The sequence below is a fragment of the Bos indicus x Bos taurus genome, chromosome 8, assembly GCF_003369695.1.
Source record: "Bos indicus x Bos taurus breed Angus x Brahman F1 hybrid chromosome 8, Bos_hybrid_MaternalHap_v2.0, whole genome shotgun sequence".
In the NCBI taxonomy this organism is placed as follows: Eukaryota; Metazoa; Chordata; class Mammalia; order Artiodactyla; family Bovidae; genus Bos; species Bos indicus x Bos taurus.
In genome coordinates, this window is record NC_040083.1 from 59,798,736 (window position 1) to 59,822,046 (window position 23,311).

General features: G+C 49.1%; 2 protein-coding genes across 2 annotated transcripts; both read right to left on the reverse strand.

Moving 5' to 3' along the window:
• Nucleotides 1-8,894: 8,894 nt before the first annotated feature.
• LOC113897835 (olfactory receptor 2S2-like) lies at nt 8,895-10,525 on the reverse strand. The gene is given in 2 exon segments (XM_027550798.1): nt 8,895-9,728; nt 9,731-10,525. Coding segments are annotated over 2 exon segments (1,053 nt in total). The 5' UTR covers nt 10,020-10,525; the 3' UTR covers nt 8,895-8,964.
• An 11,340-nt stretch (nt 10,526-21,865) lies between these two features.
• On the reverse strand, nt 21,866-22,836 carry LOC113897445 (olfactory receptor 2S2-like). The gene is given in 2 exon segments (XM_027550209.1): nt 21,866-22,665; nt 22,668-22,836. Coding segments are annotated over 2 exon segments (969 nt in total).
• Nucleotides 22,837-23,311: the final 475 nt, after the last annotated feature.

The window sequence follows — 23,311 nt, forward strand, 5'->3', positions numbered from 1 at the left end:
CTAAGTCGCTTCAGTCGTGTCTGCCTCTGTGCGACCCCAGAGACGGCAGCCCACCAGGCTCCGCCATCCTTGGGATTCTCCAGGCAAGAACACTGGAGTGGGTTGCCATTTCCTTCTCCAGTGCATGAAAATGAAAAGTGAAAGTGAAGTCGCTCACTCATGTCCAACTCTTATCGACTCCATGGACTGCAGCCCACCAGGCTTCCCTGTCCATGGGATTTTCCAGGCAAGAGTACTGGAGTGGGTTGCCATTGCCTTCTCCGACAGAAAGAACTGCTGCTGCTGCTAAGTCATTTCAGTTTTGTCCAACTCTGTGACCCCATAGACCGCAGCCCACCAGGCTCCTCCGTCCCTGGGATTCTCCAGGGAAGAACACTGGAGTGGGTTGCCATTTCCTTCTCCAATACATGAAAGTGAAAAGTGAAAGGGAAGTCTCTCAGTTGTGTCTGACTCCGCAACCCATGGACTGCAGCTCACCAGTCTCCCCGGTCCATGGGATTTTTCCAGGCAAGAGTCCTGGAGTGAGTTGCCATTGCCTTCTCTGACAGAAAGAACTGGCAACTTCCAATTTGACCCTGGATACAGGTGTGGGGAGAGTTTTCAGGCAGATAAAAGGCAGGATACCGCCTGACTCTGCTTTTCTCTTCCCCGCTCTTGTCTCCATCAGAGAGACCAGTGGGAATGGCATGGACATCATAGGGCTTTGTCCTTGGCCTCTGGCCTGTGCCTGCACTCAGCTCCTACACATCCCTTTGTGCTGGCCTGCTCCAGCCTCAGCAGACCACTCCCCACTGGTGGACAAACCCCACAGGCCCCTGTCCCCTCCCTTTTCTCCTGCTTTCCTCAGGCTGGAGCACCTTTCTCTCTATACTCATCCTCCAAGGCTCAGCTCACACCCACCTCCTCCGTGGTGCTGCCCTCAGACGTCTCCACAGCACTGGCCATCCTGACACCGTGACGCTCACACAGCCATTAGCACAGTTGGTTTGTTGTGTGTGTCGTTCCCTCTCACACAATAGACCGTGAGCCACAGAAATCAAAGGGCTGTGTCCTATTTACCCCCAACCTATCCAGTCCCCGACACAGGAGCTGCTGTTTGAGATCCCATGCTTTCCTTCTGCTAAAATCCTGATCCCAGATTTCTTACCTTCAGATCACCCTCCTCTCCTTTTCCCCACATGCACACGCAGGATGTGATTGCTGGGAGGACTAAAACAACAACCTTTCATGAGTGCAGGTTCCCACAGCACTATTGCCAGGATACACTCCGTTTCATGGCCCAGGATGCCCATGTGGAGGTCCCAGGGTCACAGCCATGGGGGTGCCATCTCCTGCATGCTAGAACACCTCTCTGAAGAGCTCAAAGAGGAGAGCTGTGGGTTTCCTTGCAATTTAAGAGTTTTATCAGAACACATTCATTCAGAAATTAGGAACAGCCCATGATGTATTGGGCTTATGACCCCAAAGAAGATACTCTGTTTAGGAAATACCATGCATCCAGGTTACTGACAGCTTGGGCAACATGGGCTCAGTCAGGGACCACAGAGAGCAGCTCTAGTTCATTTAGTCCATCAGTTGAGATGAACTGAGTTTTGCCTGTATTCAAAATGGATAACCAACAAGGACATATTGCACAGTACATGGAACTCTACTCAATGTTATGCAACAGCCTGGATGACAGGAAAGGGGTGAATGGCTACATGTATATGTATGGCCGAGTCACTTCCCTGTTCACCTGAAACTGCCACAATATTGTTTACATGCTACACCCCAATACAGAAGTTTAAGGTCTGAAAATAAAATAAGATTTTACAGTGGAGAAAAAAAGATGGGCAGAGTTTTCCTAGAGTAACACACAACCTCATGATTTTAGTGACTTACCAGGACGGAGGTTTAGTTCTCAGCCTTTGTACCATTGCAGGTTTTCAGGGGGCTCTGTTCCAGGTTGTCATCCTCAGAGACCCTGGCTCCACCCTCTGGGGCATCACCAGTTCTCACAGCTGGGGAAGAACACAGCAGAACATCTCACACCAGCAGATCACTGCGCCGACCCAGAAGCGAGATGCGTCCCGTCTGTCCACAGCCCACTGCCCTGTGTAAGCCTACCATATGCCCAGAGGACGACCAGACACACTGCAGGGCATTTGGGCACGATGGTGCTTTGCACTAGACTCAGGAAACTACTCTTGCATCTGTCTGCCAGGTCTTACACTCCATCATTTCCTGGATAATCCGGTTTACAGAGTGATAGGATATTGAGTGTCTCTGAGAGTCACTAATTCTCTCCCCAGTTTTACTCCTCCTGAGAGGCAGGATATGCCATGGAAGGAGCCCCGGCCTGGGAGTGACGATCCAGGTTTGATTCTTGCCCTTGTTCCCTTTTTCCTGTTTGACCTTGGTTCAGTTTCTCCTTATGTGATATGGAGCCATTCAATGTATATGATCTCTGGTACTCTGAACCATCTCCAAAACATTCCCTCATCTTTCTAGGAACTTCCAACCCAGGTAAATATCATGTCAGGTTTGTTGGCTGGTAAATCTATGTTGAACAATTTCATACTAATTTTAAGCTTCAGACATGATTTTAAAAGGAAGGTGAGGGGCACAAGAAGAAGAAGCTCCTGTTACAATGTCCCAGAAGTGCCCATATGTGATTCCTACGTCACTCCTCCTCACTGTGATGGCAGAGCCGGTGAGTGTGGGCTTTGGAGTCAGACTGCCTAGCCCAAGTCTGAGTTCTGCCATGTGCTAATGGCGTTCACAGCCTCAGCCTCCTTACCTGTAGAAATAAGAGTAGCATTTTCTCATGGGATGATTTTGAGGATCCAGTGAAAGGTCTTAGCACAGAGCTTAGCACAGGGTGAGTGTTCAGTAATCCCAGGGATGGGGGAGCCTGTTGGGCTGCCGTCTCTGGGGTCGCACAGAGTCAGACACAACTGAAGCGACTTAGCAGCAGCAGCAGCAGTCGATATTATAGTATCATTATGTTGCCTTCTCCAAGCAGATATTCTGGTTTCTCTATGTTTAGAAAAGATTTTATGAGAATAGTCAACATGCTAGATGGATTCTCCTTGCCTCCTACCTGTTGGCCCAGTGACTTTGGTATCAGCAGGTGGCTGAGCAGATGACAGGTGTGGTGACGCAAGGCTTGGGAGATCAGAGTGAGGGAGTGCTGAGTTCATTACCAGCAGACACACTGTGCTGGGGTGGGCCAGGATAGTGGCCCCGAACCCCCAAGGCCCAGTCTCCTGGTCCCCTGCCACATAGACATCTCTCCTGCTCCCTGCCGTCAGGGACCTCGCAGTCCCTGCCCAATTTAAAGTTCAGACTCTGCAATGACACAGGTTTGCAGACTTGGCATGATGGGGCTTCAGAGACCCTAGGTTACTTGTGGTGCCCCAGAAGGGCCTGGCTGGGTGAGGTGGGCACAGGAGAGACCCTGGACAGGAATCTGAAGACCAGGTCTCATTGCAGCCCTGCTCCTTGGACCTGAGGCTCAGGGGCTGTGACCCTGTGTCCTTCAGATGGGCGTCCTGGACTTTGAAATGGAGTGTGTCCTCGAAAGAGTATTGTGGGAACCTGCACTCATGAAAGGTTGTTGTTATAGTTTAGTTGCTAAGTTGTGTCTGACTCTTATGGGACCCATGGACAGTAGCCCACCAGGCTACTCTGTCCATGGGATTTCCTCCACAGAAATACTGGATTGAGTTGCCACTTCCTTCTCCAGGGGATCTTCCTATCCAGGGATGGAATCTGTGTCTTCTGCATTGGCAGGCGGGTTCTTTACCACTGAGCCACCAGGGAAGGTTAAGGAAAGTGAATTGCTGTACAGGGTGAGGCCTGGACACTTGCAACAGACATGGAGTCAGGGTTTTAGCTGGTTGTGTGAGTTTTTGCAGGTCCGCTTTTCTGTTTCCCTTCCCATGCCATTCTCTTTCCTTCACAAGAAACAATGACAGCTTGACACAGCTCAGGGACTAAAGAATAGCCTTAAACAACACAGCAGCTGTTGCAGATTTTCCTGTTATACTATGATTTGTCTCTTGGAATATTTTTCAAGAGCACAGGTCAAAATAAAATATTGGAAGATTGTCACCACTTAGTCTCCAGGTGCTCAGGACTGGGGCCGTCTTGCCACCCTGTGGATGCCCCAAACATGCTCTCTCCAGTCCTCCCACCTCCTCCAACCTGCTTGTCTCATCTTGCCCATCTCTCAGAGTGTCTCTCACGGTGGTGCGATATCCACCCAAACAACCCAGAAGCTCAAGCACCAAACCACAGTCTCCTCCTTCCTCAGCCATCTCTGCCATCAGCCCAATGTCCCCAAGAGGTCTCAGCTCCAACCTCTCTGCCTGACCGCACAGCTGGGTCAGGCTCCATGGGTGCTTCCTCACTTCCTGCCCTTGGGCATGGGCTGTTCTCCTCTGTGCTCCATGTGGAGCCATGTGATCTTCCATTTCTTAAAAATAATACTATCTTTTAAGTTCAAAGTCATGTTCATTTTAGAACTATTGAACAATGTTGGAAAGAATAATTAAGAAAACATTATTTATCTGTAATCCCATCTCCTAGAGGAAATAATTGTCAGCTAATATTTTGTCCTAGTTTTCTAGATACATACTTATTCATATATCCTAAGAAAAATACCTTTAAAATTAGGATTATACTGAGTACAAAGTTACATGTACTACTTTTTTCTACTAATTACAGTGTGAGCATTTCAAATTATCAAATATTCCTCAAAAAGTAAGATTTCTAATAGCTGTGGCTCAGTCTATCATTGGGCTCCATCAGGATTTATTTCAACATTCCGCTATGGTTGCCCTTTAAGAGTTACCAATTTTTGTTACCACAAATAACTCTGTGATTAACATCCATATATATGCTTTACATAATTTGCACCTCTAGTAATTTTCTCAAAGAACTCCTAGAAGTAAAAGTGTCAGGTCAAAAGGTATGAAATTTAAAATCTCTTGATTCATACCCATAATTTAAATAGCTGGGATTCAGGACACAGTCAGCAGAGCACAGAAGGACCTGAAGAGGGAGACAGAGCTGAGAAAGAGGGACCCCACCCAGGAAGGAAGGATCAGAAGGGGCTTTCTGGAAGGGGGCTGGGGTGGAGGCATTGAGTGAGGATTGAATGTGTGGTCATAATGCTACGATGCTGGGGGACTGGTCTCTGTGGTCCCCAGTGTCCATATTGCATTCCTCACCTGTGATTTCCATCACCCCATCTGATCCCCAGCCGGGAAAGCTCTCAGAACTCTGGCATAGTGCCTAGCCTGGTGTGTGATAAGTGTCCAGTATATGTTACCTAAAGGTCCAGAGGTGTTTGGACATGAGAGGCAACAGCAAGGGGGTGACAGAAGCATAGGAAAGACTGATATTCATGAGGGAACTGTGTCTGGAATGTGTGTGTGGGTGGAGTGGGGTGGAGATAAGCAGCCAGTGATGAGGTTGGGCAGGTAGATGGGATCTGGCTTTTATCCTAGGAGAGATGATCAATGGTGACATTTGAGGGATTTAAGCAGATGAGTAGTAATATTGGATTGGTATGGTTTTTTGTCTTCTTTTCTCAATTTTAGTTAGTGCAGAGGGTGGATGTTAGAGTCTGGCACAGCTGTTGCACTATCTGAGAGAGAAAGGTGATAGTGGCATCAGAGGAAGGAGAGGACTGACCAGGAGCTGCTGTGAGGTGGATGCTCTGGGCCGTGGTGATGGATTGGATGTGTGGGGTGGTGAGTGTCAGATATATACCTCTCTGATGACTGCCCGGTGTCTGGCTGTGTGATTAAGGAGTGCTGGTGCTGTTCCCTGAGAGGGTGACAGACCTTTGGGGGCAGAGGGATGAGTTCAGCTGTGGGCAGTTTAAGTGTGAGGTGCCTTTGGGGTTCCTGGAGGGGAAGGGCCAGCAGGAAGACCTTTCGGGGAGAGCAGCTGGACCAGGTCTGGAACCCTGGTCTCCTGGCTCCACAAATGGTGGTTCCTTGCTGTCTCCTGACTTGTCTCGGTGACTTCGTGGAAGGCAGGGCGTGGCCACGAGATACTGCTGCTCCCCACTCGTGTCCATCCACATGTTCAGACTAAGAGCCTGACTGTCTGGAGCAGCACAGGATCCAGTCCCCAGGTGTGACAAGTGACGGCTTCTGAGCGACAGTTCAGTTCAGTAACCCTCTATCAGGAAAGCTCTGTGTGAGCTGAGGAGACAGGACCCCACAGAGTCCTGCCCTCGTAGTTCCCACATGTTGTGAAATATCATGGATGCAAAGGAGACAGGGATAGATACCAAGGGAAAGGTTCCAACAAAGTGCTGTGGGACGCAAAGGAGAGAACCCCTATAAAGGGCCAGGAAAGGCTGTATCAGAGAGATGGTGTTGAAGGTGCCTTGAAAGAAAGTCCCAGGTCTCCCCAGAGAACAGCATGAGCAACAAACCAAGATATGACACCTTATAGACACTAGCGAGGGGTCGACTGTGTGAGAGGTGAATGGAATATCGGGCTGACAGTGTGTAGAGCCTGGTTTTCGAGTTCTGAGGACTCAGCTGAAGAATGTGGTCTTCCTGCTCTGATGATGGGGAGCAAACATAGTTTCTTTGGTGGCTAATGAGCCAGGATCTGGACAAAGTGTCAGGACCAGTGTGAGTGATTAAGGCTTTGTTGTGGAGAACAGCGCTGTCATTTGTGGGAGCTGCAGGAGAAGCCTGTGCCACGCTCGGCCTCTGCACTTGGTGTCGCGTCTGAAGCTGCTCTCGGGTGGCATGATGGGGCAGGTGGGGACAGACCAGCACCCAGGAGGACACGCTGGAACCCATGTCTGGCCCTCACTGCCTCGGACTCAGTGACATCGTGACCCCAGGAGGAGCTGGCACTCTCTGCATTGGAGCTCCCTTTGCTCGGGCCTCAGAGCGGGTGCAGGTGGCCTGGCAGGAGCCCGAGGGGCTGCACTGACAGCAAGTGAGGGCTCCACCACCTCAGTACGGCCTTGCCTCTACCTTTCCATCTCTTCCAGATTCTCTCGTGCTCAACCTGAACCCAGAACCTGAGGGCAAAGGAAGCTCTTGGAGGGCCAGTGGAAACCTAGCTGGATACTCCAGTCCAGAGTCACACAGGCCAGGTAACCAGTGCCTCCTGGGTTGATTAACCTGGAAGCAGCCAGTGAGGCACAGCTGGCCAGAGAATGGAAGCTCTAGAAACCTCTAGTAGCTCCTGGGTTGACTGTAGGGTAGTGTCATTGTCACCAGGGTCTTCAGGAATTCCTCAGTCCTCCCCCTCCTTCCAGATGTGGGGTTGGTGGGCATCCCCAACCCTTGGTGTCAGCGCTGGCCTGTACCTCACATTGGGCAATGAAGTGGAAGTGGAAGGAAGAGGTCATTTCTGAGTGGAAGCTGCAAGAATCCACACAGGCTCTGTCATCTTCTCTTCTTCTTTTGCCATTTGACCAGCATGTGCCATATGGCAGATGCTTTGTCATCTTGAGGCCCACAGGATGATAAAGATGCAGTAGATCCCCCATACAATCTCTGATGGGCCTGCAGCATAAGCAAGAAAAAGAACCTTTGTGTTTTTAAGCCTCTGCAGTTATGAAGTCACACCACAGTATAACTAGTTCCCAGGTGGTGCTAGTTGTAAAGAATCCCCCTGCAATACAGGAGACATAAGAGATCCTGGTTCAATACCTGGGTCGGGAATATCCTCTGGAGTATTCTTGCCTGGAGAATGCCATGGACAAAGAAGCCTGGCGGACTAGAGTCCATAGGTTCCCAAAGATTTGGACAGGACTAAAGCAACATCTGCTGGATCATTGTAAAAGCAAGTGAGTTCCAGAAAAACATCTATTTCTGCTTCATTGACTATGCCAAAGCCTTTGACTGTGTGAATCACAATAAACTGTGGAAAATTCTGAAAGAGATGGGAATCCTAGACCACTTGACCTGCCTCTTGGGAAACCTATATGCAGGTCAGGAAGCACCAGTTAGAACTGGACATGGAACAACAGACTGGTTCCAAATAGGAACAGGAGTACGTCAAGGCTGTATATTGTCACCCTGCTTCTTTGACTTATATGCAGAGTATGTCATGAGAAACGCTGGGCTGGAGGAAACACAAGCTGGAATCAAAATTGCTGGGAGAAATCTCAATAACCTCAGATATTCAGATGACACCACCCTTATGGCAGAAAGTGAAGAGGAACTAAAAAGCCTCTTGATGAAAGTGAAAGAGGAGAGTGGGAAAGTTGGCTTAAAGCTCAACATTCAGAAAACGAAGATCATGGCATCTGGTCCCATCACTTCATGGGAAATAGATGGGGAAACAGTGGAAATGTGGCAGACTTTGCTTTTGGGGGCTCGAAAGTCACTGCAGACAGTCATTGCAGCCATGAAATTAAAAGATGCTTACTCCTTGGAAGGAAAGTTATGACCAACCTAGATAGCATATTCAAAAGCAGGGACATTACTATGCCAACAAAGGTTCATCTAGAGCAGGCTATGGTTTTCCAGTAGTCATGTATGGATGTGAGAGTTGGACTGTAAAGAAAGCTGAGTGCCAAAGAATTGATGCTTTTGAACTGTGGTTTGGAGGAGACTCTTGAGAGTCCATTGGACTGCAGGGAGATCCAAACAGTCCATTCTAAAGGAGATCAGTCCTGGGATTTCTTTGGAAGGAATGATGCTAAAGCTGAAACTCCAATACTTTGGCCACCTCATGTGAAGAGTTGACCCATTGGAAAAGACTCTGATGCTAGGAGGGATTGGGGGCAGAAGGAGAAGGGGACAGCAGAGGATAAGATGGCTGAATGGCATCACTGACCCGATGGACGTTAGTTTGAGTGAACTCCAGGAGTTGGTGTTGGACAGGGAGGCCTGGTGTGCTGCAATTCATTGGGTCGCAAAGAGTCGGACATGACTGAGTGACTGAACTGAACTGAAAGCAACTGAGCACACACACACCTGCCTGATGGACTTAGAGAACAACGGGAAAGCGAGACATTTTCCTGGAGAGGAGATCTCCCCTCAGCAGAGCTATGGTGGCAGCTTTCACTTCTGCGTTCCTTAGGCTGTAGATGATGGGGTTCAGCGAGGGGGTCACGACCCCATAGAACAATGCAATAAGCTTATCCAAGTTGAGTTCCTTGGCTTTGGGCTTGAAGTACATGAAGGAGAGAGTTCCATAGAAAATCACCACCACTCTGAGGTGGGCAGAGCAGGTAGAGAAGGCTTTGTGCCGGCCGGCAGCAGAGGGCACCCTCAGGATGGCAGTGAGGATGAACACGTAGGACAGAAAGATGAGCAGCAGTGGGGCCAGCGTCAAGACAGCTGAAGCCACCATTAATATCAGTGCATTGAGAGAGATGTCCCCACAGGCTAGTTTTAGCACTGCCAAGATCTCACAGAAGAAGTGGTTGATGATATTGTGGCCACAGAAGGGAAGGCTCCAGGTGAGATTGGAATGGAGAAGGGAGTTGGCCAAGCCTGCCCCCCAGCTCAGCGCCACCATCCACATGCTCGTGTGCCAACTCATGAGCTCTGAGTAGCGAAGCGGCTGGCAGATGGCCACGTACCGGTCACACGCCATCATGGCCAGGAGCACGCACTCCGTGGAGCCCAGTGCCAGGGTCAGGTACATCTGTAGGGCATAGCCAGGGAAGGAGATGGTGCTTTGGGTTTCCAAGAAGTTGACCATTATGAGAGGCATGAAAGAGAATGTGCCAGAGATGTCCATGAGGCCAGGTTGCTGAGGAAGAAGTACATGGGGGTGTGCAGGTGGGGGTCCAGCATGTTCAGCCCGATGAGGAGGGCGTTCCCCAGCACGTTCATGGAGTAGATGCCCAGGCAGAGTACAAACAGGACCATCTCTAGGTTGTGGTGGTCGTGTAGCCCCAGCAGGGCAAAGTCTGTCACGACCGTCTGGTTTGCCCCATTCGTCTCACTCTTCATCCGTCTCATTGTCTTTCTTTTCCCATCTGCACCATGAAGGTTTGGATAAAAGCACCAGTGGGCCTGGGAGCCAAGCAACATGGATGTGTGACCTGGGGCGGGTCAGCCCTGCCTCTGGAACTCAGTTTCACCATCGGTACAATGAGAGAGTGGACTTCAGGTCTGCAAGCCAGCCCCCTCAGTTCTGTGGTTCTGGTTAACTTAAAGGAGATGGGGTCCATTCTAATCACCTAGGCTCTTCTCTCTTTTCCCCAGGAGGGCTCTGTGGAGACAATAAAATGGGATTCACGTTCGCCATACTCCTTTTGAATCTACAGTGTTCTTAGGTGTTAAGAGGAAGCACGTTTACTAGGTTATGACTTCATGTGACTGAATGATGCCCATAGGATTTCAGATTCATTCACTCACTGAAGAATTGTTGAGTGCCTACCTTGTCCTGGGTGTTGTTTAGATGTTGGGCTATAGCAGTAAGTAAAATACGTGGACAAAAAGATGCCACAATTGTAACAAGTGCTGTTCCTCTTTCTCAAATTAAGTGGGATGAGCTTGGGAAGGCAGGTGGGTGATGAGTGATGGTCACCTCATTCCTTTGGGCATAAAGGTTGAACATTTCTACTGCATAGAATGTATAAGCCTTATTCTGGCATCCCTCCATAAGATCAGACACCATGCATTGATTTTTAAAAGAATATACTAGAATATACATATCCCAATAGAGCCACGGTCACAACATTTAACCCTGGTCCTAAAAGCCGAGTGAGTCTCCTCTTGGCTTCCATATAGCTTTTTAGGATAAATGATATTGACTATAATATTACACAGAAGGGAAGGGCAGGTTCTAGTCTGGCAGAGGTGTCCTGGGTCACTGACCCTCTCTATAAAGGGAGGATGGGAAGAGACCACAGTCTTTGCCCAGGAGCCTCCATGTCTCTTCTGAGCTGGTCTCAGCCCCTTGGGAAATGCCAGTGACAGGAGGGAGCCAAGTGTCAAGTGCTGGATGGAAAGCTGTCTTGTGGCCCCTGTGATCCCTGGTCTGAGGGACAAATAGGAGCTGATGGGAAACCTTAAGTTGTCAGAAGATCAAATCACCCGTCCCTCAGTCCCTTCAGAGCTACACTGGCTGTGAGGCCAGGTTCCTGTAAGCACTAGAGTCCTACCGTCCTAGTGCTGCATCTTTCCCCGTCATGCACCTGCTCAGTCACTCAGTTGTGTCAGACTCCTTGTGACCCCGTGGGCTGTAGCCCACCAAGCTCCTCTGTCCATGGGATTTTCCAGGCAAGAATACTGGAGCAGGTTGCCATTTCCTACTCCAGGTCCTGTCCTTTTGCTCAGTTGCATCTATCATCGTAGGGGCCGATGGGCTCTCCCTCTTCTGAATAAACCATGTCTTTTCCCAGAGCTACAGCTTTGCCCAGGAAGTTCCCTTCTGTAAGCAGGTCCTTGGTCTCTTACCCAGTGGAGGTGCTGCTTCTCTTCTTCAGAGCACGGTTCATCTCTTCTCCTCTCCCTCTTGAGCCCTGCCGAGTTACCTCTCCCTTCTTCCTCCCACGGCCCTTGGCCATCGTCTTTGTTCCTGTGCTGCACACCTGTCTCCTCTGCCCCACTTGAGAGCAGACTCGGTCACGTTCCTTCCAGCATCTCATACAGTGAGTGCTGCCAAGGGCAGTCCCTCAACAGGTAGTACACACATGTTTCAAAAACCCAGCACTGTGTAACAGGATCAGCACTAACCAGATGTGTGATGTTGACCAAGTCACTTGGTTTGAGACTCAGTTTCCTTTTGAAAAATGGGGATTCTGTGTAGTCCAGATGAGACTCATAGAGGAAAGGTCTGATGAGTCTCCTAGCAATGCTGCAGATCAGAGACGACACCTTCAACCATGGGCACATGCCCGATCTATCTGCCCGCCTCCCAGACAAGACCTCCAACATCTGTCATGACACCCTTCTGCCCAGAGTCTGTGCTGGTTTTTCCTCTCCAACCTAAATCAAGATCATTGTTAAGGGAGTTTATGAAACATACAAGGGTAGTTGATTAACCTGGGTCAGTCATTAACCATCAATCTAATCCATGTAAACATTTTAAGGTAGGGATTCTCTTGCTGAAGTTTGGCAGAAAGGTAAATAACTGCCCGAGTGTGATGGCTTATTCATTCAGTCTTTCAGGAAATTATTATTGAGCACCTACTATGTGCTGGGTGCTGGGAACACAGAAGAGGCAGATGTGCCTTCTACCCTCGGAAGTGTACAGTCCTGTGTTTACAGTCATCCCCTTGTCTGTTGGTGACCTTAGTCATATCCCTCTCTCTGGGCTTTAGAAACATCTAGATTTTCTTTGAATCTGGCATATAAAGACAAAATAAAACTTGAGGTCAGGAAAGCAGAAGTTAAAAGGAAGCATCTCTCCTAGGTCATGACTTCATGTGGCTGGATTAAGCTTGCAGCTTAATTTAAGATTTCATTATAAGAACTTGGTGTTTATTGGGTGTGTTGCTACAGAAAGAACTGCTGCTGCTGCTGCTAAGTCGCTTCAGTCGTGTCTGACTCTGTGCGACCCCAGAGACAGCAGCCCACCAGGCTCCACCAGCCTTGGGATTCTCCAGAGAGAACACTGGAGTGGGTTGCCATATCCTTCTCCAATACATGAAAGTGAAAAGTGAAAGTGAAGTCGCTCAGTCGTGTCCGACTCTTAGTGACCCCATGGACTGCAGCCCACCAGGCTCCCCGGTCCATGGGATTTTTCCAGGCAAGAGTACTGGAGTGAGTTGCCATTGCCTTCTCTGAACGAAAGAACTGGCAACCTCCAATTGTGACCCTGGATACAGGTGTGGGGAGAGTTTTCAGGCAGATAAAAGGTGGGATACCACCTGACTCTGCTTTTCTCTTCCCCGCCCTTGTCTCCATAGGAGAGACCAGGTGGGAATGGCATGGTCATCAGAGGGCTTTGTCCTCAGCCTCTGGCCTGTGCCTGCCCTAAGCTCCTACACATCCCTTTGTGCTGGCCTGCTCCAGCCTCAGCAGACCACTCCCTGCTGGTGGACAAACCCCACAGGCTCCTGTCCCCTCCCTTTTCTCCTGCTTTCCTCAGGCTGGAGCACCCTTTCTCCCCCACCCATCTTCCAAGGCTCAGCTTTACACCCACCTCCTCCCTGGCGCTGACCTCTCAGATGTCTCCACAGCACTGGCCGTCCTGACACCGTGACGCTCACACAGCCATTAGCACAGTTGGTTTGTTGTGTGTGTCGTTCCCTCTCATACAATAGACCGCGAGCCACGGAAATCAAAGGACTGAGTCCAGTTAACCCCCAACTTCTCCAGCGCCCCACACAGGAGCTGCTGTTTGAGATCCCGTGCTTTCCTTCTGCTAAAATCCTGATCCCAGATTTCTTACCTTCAGATCACCCTCCTCTCCTTTTCCCCACATGCACACGCAGGATGTGATTGCTGGGAGGACTAAAACAACAACCTTTCATGAGTGCAGGTTCCCACAGCACTATTGCCAGGATACACTCCATTCCAGGGCCCAGGATGCCCATGTGGAGGTCCCAGGGTCACAGCCATGGGGGTGCCATCTCCTGCACGGAAGAACTTCTCTCTGAAGAGCTGAATGAGGAGAGCAGTGGGTTTCCTTACAATTTAAGAGTCTTATCAGAATGCATTCAATCAGAAATTAGGAACAGCACATGAGGCAATGGGCTTATGACCCCAAAGAAATGAGATACTGTGTTTAGGAAATACCATGCTTCCAGGTTACTGACAGCTTGGACTACAACATGGGCTCAGTCAGGGACCACAGAGAGCAGCTCTAGTTCATTTAGTCCATCAGTTGAGATGAACTGAGTTTTGCCTATATTGAAAACGGATAACCAACAAGGACATATTGCACAGTACATGGAACTCTACTCAATGTTATGCGACAGCCTGGAGAACAGGAAGGGGTTGGGGGTGAATGGCTACATGTGTATCTATGGCTGAGTCACTTCCCTGTTCACGTGAAACTACCACAGTATTGTTTATCGGCTACACCCCAATACAGAAGTTTAAGGTCTGAAAATAAAAAAGATTTTACAGTGGAGAAAAAAAAAGATGGGCAGAGTTTTCCTAGAGTAACACACAACCTCATGATTTTAGTGACTTACCAGGACGGAGGTTTAGTTCTCAGACTTTGTAGCACTGCAGGTTTTCAGGGGGCTCTGTTCCAGGTTGTCATCCTTAGAGACCCTGGCTCCACCCTCTGGGACGTCACCAGTTCTCACAGCTGGGGAAGAACACAGCAGAACATCTCACACCAGCAGATCACCGCGTCGACCCAGAAGCGAGATGCATCCCATCTGTCCAAACCCCACTGCCCTGTGTAAACCTACCGCATGCCCAGGATGACCAGACACACTGCAGGGTGTTTGGGCACGATGGTGCTTTGCACCAGACTCAGGAAACTACTCTTGCATCTGTCTGCCAGGTCTTACACTCCATCATTTCCTGGATAATCTGGTTTACAGAGTGATAGGATATTGAGTGTCTCTGAGAGTCACTAATTCTCTCCCCAATTTTACTCCTCCTGAGAGGCAGGATATGCCATGGAAGGAGCCCCGGCCTGGGAGTGACGATCCAGGTTTGATTCTTGCCCTTGTTCCCTTTTTCCTGTTTGACCTTGGTTCAGTTTCTCCTTATGTGATATGGAGCCATTCAATATATATGATCTCTGGTACTCTGTACCATCTCCAAAACATTCCCTCATCTTTCTAGGAACTTCAACCCAGGTAAATATCATATCAGGTTTGTTGGCTGGTAAATCTATGTTGAACAATTTCATACTAATTTTAAGCTTCAGACATGATTTTAAAAGGAAGGTGAGGGGCACAAGAAGAAGAAGCTCCTGTTACTGTGTCCCAGAAGTGCCCATATCTGGATTCCTATGTCACTCCTCCTCACTGTGATGGCAGAGCCAGTGAGTGTGGGCTTTGGAGTCAGACTGCCAAGCCCAAGTCTGAGATCTTCCAGTTACCACGGCTTTCTCAGCCTCAGTATCCTTACCTGTAGAAATAAGAGTAGCATTTTCTTACGGGATGATTTTGAGGATCCATTGAAAGGTCTTAGCACAGAGCTTGGCACAGGGTGAGTGTTCAGTAAGTACTAGTGGATATTATAGTATCATTATGTTGCCTTCTCCAAGCAGATATTCTGGTTTCTCTATGTTTAGAAAAGATTTTATGAGAATAGTCAACATGCTAGATGGATTCTCCTTGCCTCCTACCTGTTGGCCCAGTGACCTTGGTATTAGCAGGTGGCTGAGCAGATGACAGGTGTGGTGACCCAAGGCTTGGGAGATCAGAGTGAGGGAGTGCTGAGTTCATTACCAGCAGACACACTGTGCTGGGGTGGGCCAGGATCGAGGCCTAGAGCCCCCGAGGCCCAGCCTCCTGGTCCCCTGCCGCGAAGACATCTCTCTTGCTCCCTGCCCTCAGGGACCTTGCAGTCCCTGCCCAATTTAAAGTTCAGACTCTGCAATGACACAGGTTTGCAGACTTGGCATGATGGGGCTTCAGAGACCCTAGGTTACTTGTGGTGCCCCAGAAGGGCCTGGCTGGGTGAGGTGGGCACAGGAGAGACCCTGGACAGGAATTGAAGACCAGATCTCACTGCAGCCCTGCTCCTTGGACCTGAGGCTCAGGGGCTGTGACCCTGTGTCCTTCAGGTGGGTGTCCTGGACTTTGAAATGGAGTGTGTTCTCGCAAGAGTTCTGTGGGAACCTGCACTCATGAAAGGTTGTTGTTATAGTTTAGTTGCTAAGTTGTGTCTGACTCTTATGGGACCCATGGACAGTAGCCCACCAGGCTACTCTGTCCATGGGATTTCCTCCACAGAAATACTGGATTGAGTTGCCACTTCCTTCTCCAGGGGATCTTCCTATCCAGGGATGGAATCTGTGTCTTCTGCATTGGCAGGCGGGTTCTTTACCACTGAGCCACCAGGGAAGGTTAAGGAAAGTGAATTGCTGTACAGGGTGAGGCCTGGACACTTGCAACAGACATGGAGTCAGGGTTTTAGCTGGTTGTGTGAGTTTCTGCAGGTCCGCTTTTCTGTTTCTCTTCCCATGCCATTCTCTTTCCTTCACAAGGAACAATGACAACTTGACACAGCTCAGGGATTAAAAAATAGCCTTAAACAACACAGCAGCAGTTGCAAATTTCCCCATTATACTATGATTTGTCTCTTGGAATACTTTTTCAAGAGTACAGGTCAAAATAAAATATTGGAAGATTGTCACCACTTAGTCTCCAGGTGCTCAGGACTGGGGCCGTCTTGCCACCCTGTGGATGCCCGGAACAAGCTCTCTCCAGTCTCCCACCTCCTCCAACCTGCTTGTCTCATCTTGCCCATCTCTGAGACTGTCTCTCACGGTGGTGCGATATCCACCCAAAAAACCCAGAAGCTCAAGTAACAAACCACAGTCTCCTCCTTCCTCAGCCATCTCTGCCATCAGCCCAATGTCCTCAGCTCCATGCTCTCTGCCTGACCGCCCACCTGGCTCAGGCCCCATCCGTGCTTCCTCACTTCCTGCCCTTGGGCATGGGGCCTTCTCCTCTGTGCTCTATCTGGAGCCACATGATCTTCCATTTCTCAAAAATAATACTATCTTTTAAGTTCAAAGTCATGTTCTTTTAGAAGTATTGAACAATGTTGGAAAGAATAATTAACAAAACAGTATTTATCTGTAATCCCATCTCCCAGAGGAAATAATTGTCAGCTAATATTTTGTCCTGGTTTTCTAGATACATACTTATTCATATATCCTAAGAAAAATACCTTTAAAATTAGGATTATACTGAGTACAAAGTTACGTGTATTACTTTTTTCTATTAATTACAGTGTGAGCATTTCAAATTATCAAATATTCCTCAAAAAGTAAGATTTCTAATAGCTGTGTCACAGTCTATCAGTGGGCTCCATCAGGATTTATTTTAACATTCTGCTATGGTTGCCCTTTAAGAGTTACCAATTTTTGTTACCACAAATAACTCTGTGATTAACATCCATATATATGCTTTACATAAATCTGCACCTCTAGTAATTTTCTCAAAGAACTCCTAGAAGTAAAGGTGTCAGGTCAAAAGGTATGAAATTTAAAATCTCTTGATTCATACCCATAATTTAAATAGCTGGGATTCAGGACACAGTCAGCAGAGCACAGAAGACCCTGAAGAGGGAGACAGAGCTGAGAAAGAGGGACCCCACCCAGGAAGGAAGGATCAGAAGGGGCTTTCTGGAAGGGGGCTGGGGTGGAGGCATTGAGTGAGGATTGAATGTGTGGTCATAATGCTACGATGCTGGGGGACTGGTCTCTGTGGTCCCCAGTGTCCATATTGCATTCCTCACCTGTGATTTCCATCACCCCATCTGATCCCCAGCCGGGAAAGCTCTCAGAACTCTGGCATAGTGCCTAGCCTGGTGTGTGATAAGTGTCCAGTATATGTTACCTAAAGGTCCAGAGGTGTTTGGACATGAGAGGCAACAGCAAGGGGGTGACAGAAGCATAGGAAAGACTGATATTCATGAGGGAACTGTGTCTGGAATGTGTGTGTGGGTGGAGTGGGGTGGAGATAAGCAGCCAGTGATGAGGTTGGGCAGGTAGATGGGATCTGGCTTTTATCCTAGGAGAGATGATCAATGGTGACATTTGAGGGATTTAAGCAGATGAGTAGTAATATTGGATTGGTGTGGTTTTTGTCTTCTTTTCTAAGACAGGTTTTTTCTTTTTTTTCTTTAGTTAGTGCAGAGGGTGGATGTTAGAGTCTGGCACAGCTGTTGCACTATCTGAGAGAGAGAGGAGGTGATAGTGGCATCAGAGGAAGGAGAAACTGACCAGGAGCTGCTGTGAGGTGGATGCTCTGGGCCGTGGTGATGGATTGGATGTGTGGGGTGGTGAGTGTCAGATATATACCTCTCTGATGACTGCCCAGACGGCTTGATGACTTAGGGAGTGCTGGTGCTGTTCCCTGAGAGGGTGACAGACCTTTGGGGGCAGAGGGATGAGTTCAGCTGTGGGTAGTTTAAGTGTGAGGTGCCTTTGGGGTTCCTGGAGGGGAAGGGCCAGCAGGAAGACCTTGCAGGGAGAGCAGCTGGACCAGGTCTGGAACCCTGGTCTCCTGGCTCCACAAATGGTGGTTCCTTGCTGTCTCCTGACTTGTCTCGGTGACTTCGTGGAAGGCAGGGCGTGACCAGGAGATACTGCTGCTCCCCACTCGTGTCCATCCACATGTTCAGACTAAGAGCCTGACTGTCTGGAGCAGCACAGGATCCAGTCCCCAGGTGTGACAAGTGACGGCTTCTGAGTGACAGTTCAGTTCAGTAACCCTCTATCAGGAAAGCTCTGTGTGAGCTGAGGAGACAGGACCCCACAGAGTCCTGCCCTCATAGTTCCCACATTGTTGTGAAATATCATGGATGCAAAGGAGACAGGGATAGATACCAAGGGAAAGGTTCCAACAAAGTGCTGTGGGACGCAAAGGAGAGAACGCCTTTAAAGGGCCAGGAAAGGCTGTATCAGAGAGATGGTGTCTAAGCTGCCTTGAAAAAAAGTCCCAGGTCTCCCCAGAGAACAGCCTGCGCAACAAACCAAGATGCGATACAGTATAGACACTAGCGATGGGTCGACTGTATGAGAGGTGAATGGAATATCGGGCTGACAGAGTGGATAGGCTGGTTTTCGAGTTTTGAAGAATCAGCTGAAGAATGTGGTCTTCCTGCTCTGATGATGGGGAGCAAACATATGTTCTTGAGTGGAGAAACAGCCAGGATATGGCCAAAGAGGCAGGACCAGTGTGAGTGATGTAAGGCTTTGTTGTGGAGAACAGCGCTTTCATTTGTGGGAGCTGCAGGAGAAGCCTGTGCCACACTCGGCCTCTGCACTTGGTGTCGCCTCTGAAGCTGCTCTCGGTTGCGTGAAGGGGCAGGTGGGGACAGACCAGCACCCAGGAGGACACACTGGAACCCGTGTCTGGCCCTCACTGCCTCGGACTCAGTGACATCGTGACCCCAGGAGGAGCTGGCACTCTCTGCATTGGAGCTCCCTTTGCTCGGGCCTCAGAGCGGGTGCAGGTGGCCTGGCAGGAGCCCGAGGGGCTGCACTGACAGCAAGTGAGGGCTCCACCACCTCAGCGTGGCCTTGCCTCTGCCTTTCCATCTCTTCCAGATCTCTCCTGCTCAACCTGAATCCAGAATCTGAGAGCAAAGGAAGCTCTTGGAGGGCCGGTGGAAACCTAGCTGGATACTCCAGTCCAGAGTCACACAGGCCAGCTAACCAGTGCCTCCTGGGTTGATTAACCTGGAAGCAGCCAGTGAGGCACAGCTGGCCAGAGAATGGGAGCTCTAGAAATCTCTTGTAGCTCCTGGGTTGACTGTAGGGTGGTGACATTGTCACCAGGCTCTTCAGGAATTCCTTAGTCCTCCCCCTCCTTCCAGATGTGGGGTAGGTGGGCATCCCCAACCCTTGGTGTTAGCGCTGGCCTGTACCTCACATTGGGCAATGAAGTGGAAGTGGAAGGAAGAGGTCATTTCTGAGTGGAAGCTGCAAGAATCCACACAGGCTCTGTCATCTTCTCTTCTTCTTTTGCTATTTGACCATCAGTGTGCCATATGGCAGATGCTTTGTCATCTTGAGGCCCACAGGATGAAAAAGATGAAGTAGATCCCCCATCCAATCTCTGATGGACCTGCAGCATAAGCAAGAAAAAGAACTTTTGTGTTTTTAAGCCTCTGCAGTTATGAAGTCACACCACACTATAACTAGTTCCCCAAGTGGCGCCTGTGGTAAAGAATCCCCTTGACAATACAGGAGACATAAGAGATCCTGGTTCGATACCTGGCTCAGGAAGATCCTCTGGTGTATTCTTGCCTGGAGAATGCCAGGGACAAAGAAACCTGGTGGACTAGAGTCCATGGATTCCCAAAGATTTGGACAGGACTAAAGCAACACTTTATGTTGGCAGAAAGTGAAGAGGAACTAAAAAGCCTCTTGATGAAAGTGAAAGTGGAGAGTGAAAAAGTTCGCTTAAAGCTCAACATTCAGAAAACGAAGATCATGGCATCTGGTCCCATCACTTCATGGGAAATACATGGGGAAACACTGGAAACAGTGTCAGACTTTATTTTTCTGAGCTCCAAAATCACTGCAGATGGTGACTGCAGCCATGAAATTAAAAGATGCTTACTCCTTGGAAGGAAAGTTATGACCAAACTAGATAGCATATTGAGAACCAGACACATTATTTTGCCAACAAAGATTCGTCTAGTCAAGGCTATGGTTTTTCCTGTGGTCATGTATGGATGGGAGAGTTGGACTGTGAAGAAGGCTGAGCACTGAAGAATTGATGCTTTTGAACTGTGGTGTTGGAAGATTCTTGAGAGTCCCTTGGACTGCAAAGAGATCCAACCAGTCCATTCTGAAGGAGATCAGCCCTGGGATTTCTTTGGAAGGAATGATGCTAAAGCTGAAACTCCAGTATTTTGGCCACCTCCTGCGAAGAGTTGACTCATTGGAAAAGACTCTGATGCTGGGAGGGATTGGGGGCAAGAGGAGAAGGGGACGACAGAGGATGAGATGGCTGGATGGCATCACTGACTCGATGGACGTGAGTCTGAATGAACTCCGGGAGTTAGTGATGAACAGGGAGGCCTGGCGTGCTGCAATTCATGGGGTCGCAAAGAGTTGGACACGACTGAGCAACTGATCTGATCTGATCTGAAAGCAACATCTGCTGGATCATTGAAAATGCAAGAGAGTTCCAGAAAAACATCTATTTCTGCTTTATTGACTATGCCAAAGATTTGACTGTGTGGATCACAATAAACTGTGGAAAATGCTAAAAGAGATGGGAATCCCAGACCACCTGACCTGCCTCTTCAGAAACCTATATGCAGGTCAGGAAGCAACAGTTAGAACTGGACATGGAACAACAGACTGGTTCCAAATAGGAAAAGGAGTATGTCAAGGGTGTATATTGTCACCCTGCTTATTTAACTTATATGTAGAGTACGTTATGAGAAACGCTGGGCTGGAGGAAGCACAAGCTGGAATCAAGATTTCTGGGAGAAATATCAATAACCTCAGATATGCAGATGACACCATCCTTATGGCAGAAAGTGAAGAGGAACTAAAAAGCCTCTTGATGAAAGTGAAAGAGGAGAGTGAAAAAGTTGGCTTAAAACTCAACATTCAGAACATGAAGATCATGGTATTTGGTCCCATCACTTCATGGGAATAGATGGGGAAACAGTGGAAATAGTGTCAGACTTTATTTTTTGGGGCTCGAAAATCACTGCAGATGGTGATTGCAGCCATGAAATTAAAAGATGCTTACTCTTTGGAAGGAAAGTTATGACCAACCTAGATAGCATATTCAAAAGCAGGGACGTTGCTCTGCCAACACAGGGCCATCTAGTGAAGGCTATGGTTTTTCGAGTAGTCACTTATGGATGTGAGAGTTGGACTGTGAAGAAAGCTGAGCGCCAAAGAATTGATGCTTTTGAACTGTGGCTTGGAGGAGGCTCTTGAGAGTCCCTTGGACTGCAGGGAGATCCAAACAGTCCATTCTAAAGGAGGTCAGTCCTGGGTGTTCTTTGGAAGGAATGATGCTAAAGCTGAAACTCCAGTACTTTGGCCAGCTCCTGCGAAGAGTTGACTCATTGGAAAAGACTCTGATGCTAGGAGGGATTGGGGTCAGGAGGAGAAGGGGACAACAGAGGATGAGATGGCTGGATGGCATCACTGACTCGATGGATGTGAGTTTGAGTGAACTCCAGGAGTTGGTGATGTACAGGGAGGCCTGGAATGCTGCAATTCATGGGGTCACAAAGAGTCAGACAGAACTGAGTGACTGAATTGAACTGAATGCAACTCAGCACACACACACACCTGCCTGATGGACTTAGAGAACAACGGGAAAGCGAGACATTTTCCTGGAGAGATCTCCCCTCAGCAGAGCTATGGTGGCAGCTTTCACTTCTGCCTTCCTTAGGCTGTAGATGATGGGGTTCAGCGAGGGGGTCACGACCCCATAGAACAATGCAATAAGCTTATCCAAGTTGAGTTCCTTGGCTTTGGGCTTGAAGTACATGAAGGAGATAGTCCCATAGAAAATCACCACCACTGTGAGGTGGGCAGAGCAGGTAGAGAAGGCTTTGTGCCGGCCAGCAGCAGAGGGCACCCTCAGGATGGCAGTGAGGATGCACACGTAGGACAGGAAGATAAACAGCAGCGGGGCCAGCGTCAAGACAACTGCAGACACCACTGTTAGCAGCGTGTTGAGAGAGATGTCCCCACAGGCTAGTTTCAGCACTGCCAAGATCTCACAGAAGAAGTGATTGATGATATTGTGACCACAGAAGGGAAGGCTCCAGGTGAGATTGGAATGGAGAAGGGAGTTGGCAAAGCCTGCCCCCCAGCTCAGCACCGCCGTCCACGTGCACGTCTGCGAGTTCATGAGTTCTGAGTAGCGAAGCGGCTGGCAGATGGCCACGTACTGGTCACACGCCATCATGGCGAGGAGCACACACCCCGTGGAGCCCAGCGCCAGGGTCAGGTACATCTGCAGGGCACAGCCAGGGAAGGAGATGGTGCTTTGGGTTTCCAGGAAGTTGACCAGCATGAGAGGCACGAAGGAGGATGTGCCAGAGATGTCCATGAGGGCGAGGTTGCTGAGGAAGAAGTACATGGGGGTGTGCAGGCGGGGTCCAGCATGTTCAGCCCAATGAGGAGGGCGTTCCCCAGCACATTCACAGAGTAGATGCCCAGGCAGAGCACAAACAGAACCATCTCTAGGTTGTGGTGTTCGTGTAGCCCCAGTAGGACAAACTCTGTCACGATCGTCTGGTTTGCCCCATTCGTCTCACTCTCCATCCATCTCATTCTCCCTCTTTTCCCCTCTGCACCATGAAGGTGTTGGATTAAGCACCAGTGGGCCTGGGAGCCGAGCAACGTGGATGTGTGACCTTGAGCAGGTCAGCCCCGCCTCTGGAACTCAGTTTCACCACCGGTATAATGAGAGTGCACTTCAGGTCTGCAAGCCAGCCCTCTCAGTTCTGCAGTTCTGGTGTAACTTACAGGAGATGGGGTCCATTCTAATCATCTAGGCTCTTCTCTCTTCTCCCCAGGCTGACCTAGGGGAGACAAGAGAATACATTCTTTTTTCTTGAGCTCCTTTTGAATTTGCAGTGTTCTTGTGTGTTAAGAGGAAGCATGTTTTCTAGGTTATGACTTCTCATGGCTAATGACATCAGTAGAATTTCAGATTCATTCACTCACTGAGGATTTGTTGAATGCCTACCCTGTGCAGGGTGTTTAGGTGCTGGGCTATAGCAGTAAGAAAACTACG